The following is a 2,678-nucleotide window of genomic DNA, read 5'->3' as shown; positions in this document are numbered from 1 at the left end:
AGAAACTTCCTGACAGTTAGAACAATTAACCAGTGGAACAACCTGCCTCCAGAAGCGGTGAATGCTCCAACACTGGAAGTTTTTAAGAAGAAACTGGACAGCCATTTGTCCAAAATGGTATAGGGTTACCTGCCTGAGCAGGGGGTTGGACTTGATGACCTCCAAGGTCCCTTCCAACTTTATTATTATTATTATTATTGTTATTGTTATTGTTATTGTTATTGTTATTGTTAATAATAATAATAATAATAATAATAATAATAATAATATTTTCAAAGTTAAATTGTCTGTTACATGGCAGAAATGATTATCAAGTGTCCTGATCTTATTCATTGGCTGTAAGACAAAAACATGAACAAAACATTAATACTGATTTCTTTATTTGGGGACAGCTGCCTCCTCTTTCATTATGTAATGACCCTTGTCCTCTTGGAAAAAGAAAGAACAAGATCGAAGGGCGGAAATTTTGCTGCTACACTTGTGCTCCGTGTCCAGAAAAGATGATATCCACACAGATGGGTAAGATTCATGGCATCCCAATGGACCCAGGTCTGAAAGCCTGTATCACAGTTAAAAAAAATTCCTCAACATTATTTCTTGCTGTATTGATGCAGCACAAATGAGGAAAACAAAGAGACATCAGTGATGTCCTCTACCCTATCTCTCTATCCTTGAAGTTGAGTCTAATCCAAATGATAAGGCACCTCATATAAAGGAAGCAGCAATCGAGTAGTACACTTCCTGTTGTCCTATCCCAGACATGTCCAACTCGTGACATCATGTGACATCGCAAAACATATCAAAGCTTTTTCGCCATTGCCAGCAATGAGGTGGGCGTGGTTTTCCGATGACGCGTCCGGCCCATGGGCCAGCAGTTTGACAACCCTGTCCTATCCTCTAGTGCAGGGGTCCAAAACCCATGGGCCGTGGTCCACTATCGGGCTATGGCCTATTCAGAATTGGGCTGCACAAGTGCCTGGCTGCAGTGCGTGCATGAGCAGATCAACTTGCACCAGTGGCAAACCAATGGGCACGTGCGTGTGTGCAGCTCAACTTGTACAAGTGGTGGGCCAGCAGGCACTCCCACGCATGCATGTAGGCCCATCACTTGTGCAGGTCAAGCTGCATACATGTGCATTGCCCAATTCCTTCTGCAGTCCAGTTCCCCTCTTCCCTCCCGCCAACTGGGCTGCCAAGTCATAAAGGTCGGGGACTGCTGCTCTGTTGCTACTGCAGGTTTTTCATGATCTAAAGTGTCAAGCATATCCTTTCTCTTTCCTACTAGAAAGTGAGACATGCTGTTCTGTTGTTCAGAAATGCTATAAAACCTAATGCACTCCAAAAAGACAAGAACATTGAAATGTAGAAAAAATCTAAATAGTGTTTCTCTACAATACTCATTTTTAAAATGTAGGTTGAATACAGAATTACAAAACGATTTAGTAAACACTTAGATTGCAGGGAAAACCTGAAAAGCAACTCTGAAACTTTTAAAAAGTTTGAGTCTGTTCAGAAACTCTTTCCTTTTTTTCAGATATGGAGAATTGTGGCAGTTGTTCAGAAGATCAATTTCCAAATCAAGCTCACAATAAGTGCATTCCAAAGAGACTGAATTACCTCTCCTTCAAAGAGCCACTAGGGATTACTCTAGTGTCTCTGGCTCTTTTCCTTTCCTTCTGCACAGGTCTTGTACTTGCAATTTTCATTAAACAATGGAACACTCCCATTGTTAAAGACAACAATCGCAATCTCACCTATATTCTACTTATCACTCTCTTTCTCTGCTTTCTTTGCTCACTTCTGTTCATTGGGCAGACCAATAGGGCAACTTGTTTCCTCCGACAAACATCATTTGGCATCATCTTCTCTATTGCAATCTCTTCTCTATTTGCCAAAACTATCACAGTTGTTGTAGCATTCCTAGCATCAAAGCCAGGAAACCTATTCCACAAATGGGTGGGACAAAGGTTGGCCTATTCTATTATCTGCTTCTTCTCGTTCATTCAAGTTGGTATTTGTGCCATCTGGCTGAGTACTTCTCCCCCATTTCCAGATTTGGACATGGAGACACTCCTTGAAGAAATCATCGTAGAATGTCATGAAGGCTCCATCACCATGTTTTACTGTGTCTTAGGCTACATGGGCCTCTTGGCTCTTCTCAGCTTCACTGTGGCTTTCCTAGCCAGGAGGTTACCAGACAGTTTCAACGAAGCCAAGTTCATCACTTTCAGCATGTTGGTTTTCTGCAGTGTTTGGTTGACCTTTGTCCCCACCTACCTGAGTACCAAAGGGAAGTACATGGTGGCCGTGGAGATTTTCTCTATCCTGTCTTCTGGTGGTGGTTTACTGGGATGTATTTTCACCCCCAAAATCTATATAATTATATGGAGGCCTGATCTCAACACTAGGGAGCATTTAGTACAAAAGAAATAAAAAAGGAATAAAATTTAATTTTGAACAAGCAAATACTATTTGGATTTTTCTCTTTCAATATAAAATTTTTATTGTTTTCCAAAAAAGAAAAAAACATCACAAGTATTACACAATATTATAATATATCCCACCCACCCCGGACTTCCCAAACCAAATCCCAGGCTAATATTCAAATATAGGTAAACAAATATTAATATCTCTAACTCCACAAACTCTATTTATAAACAATCCATCTCCTCCACATT

General features: G+C 40.6%; 1 protein-coding gene across 1 annotated transcript; it reads left to right on the top strand.

The window, feature by feature from the left end:
* The first annotated feature begins 410 nt into the window (after positions 1-410).
* LOC107289428 (vomeronasal type-2 receptor 26) lies at positions 411-2,548 on the top strand. Its single transcript, XM_015818186.1, has 2 exons — positions 411-519; positions 1,535-2,548. Exons 1-2 carry the CDS (start codon positions 501-503, stop codon positions 2,431-2,433), a joined length of 918 nt encoding a protein of 305 aa, XP_015673672.1. The 5' UTR covers positions 411-500; the 3' UTR covers positions 2,434-2,548.
* The last annotated feature ends 130 nt before the right edge of the window (positions 2,549-2,678 follow it).

Source organism: Protobothrops mucrosquamatus, unplaced genomic scaffold, assembly GCF_001527695.2.
Source record: "Protobothrops mucrosquamatus isolate PMUCROS unplaced genomic scaffold, P.Mucros_1.0 scaffold695, whole genome shotgun sequence".
In the NCBI taxonomy this organism is placed as follows: domain Eukaryota; kingdom Metazoa; phylum Chordata; class Lepidosauria; order Squamata; family Viperidae; genus Protobothrops; species Protobothrops mucrosquamatus.
This window is presented reverse-complemented; position numbering and strand designations above follow the sequence as displayed.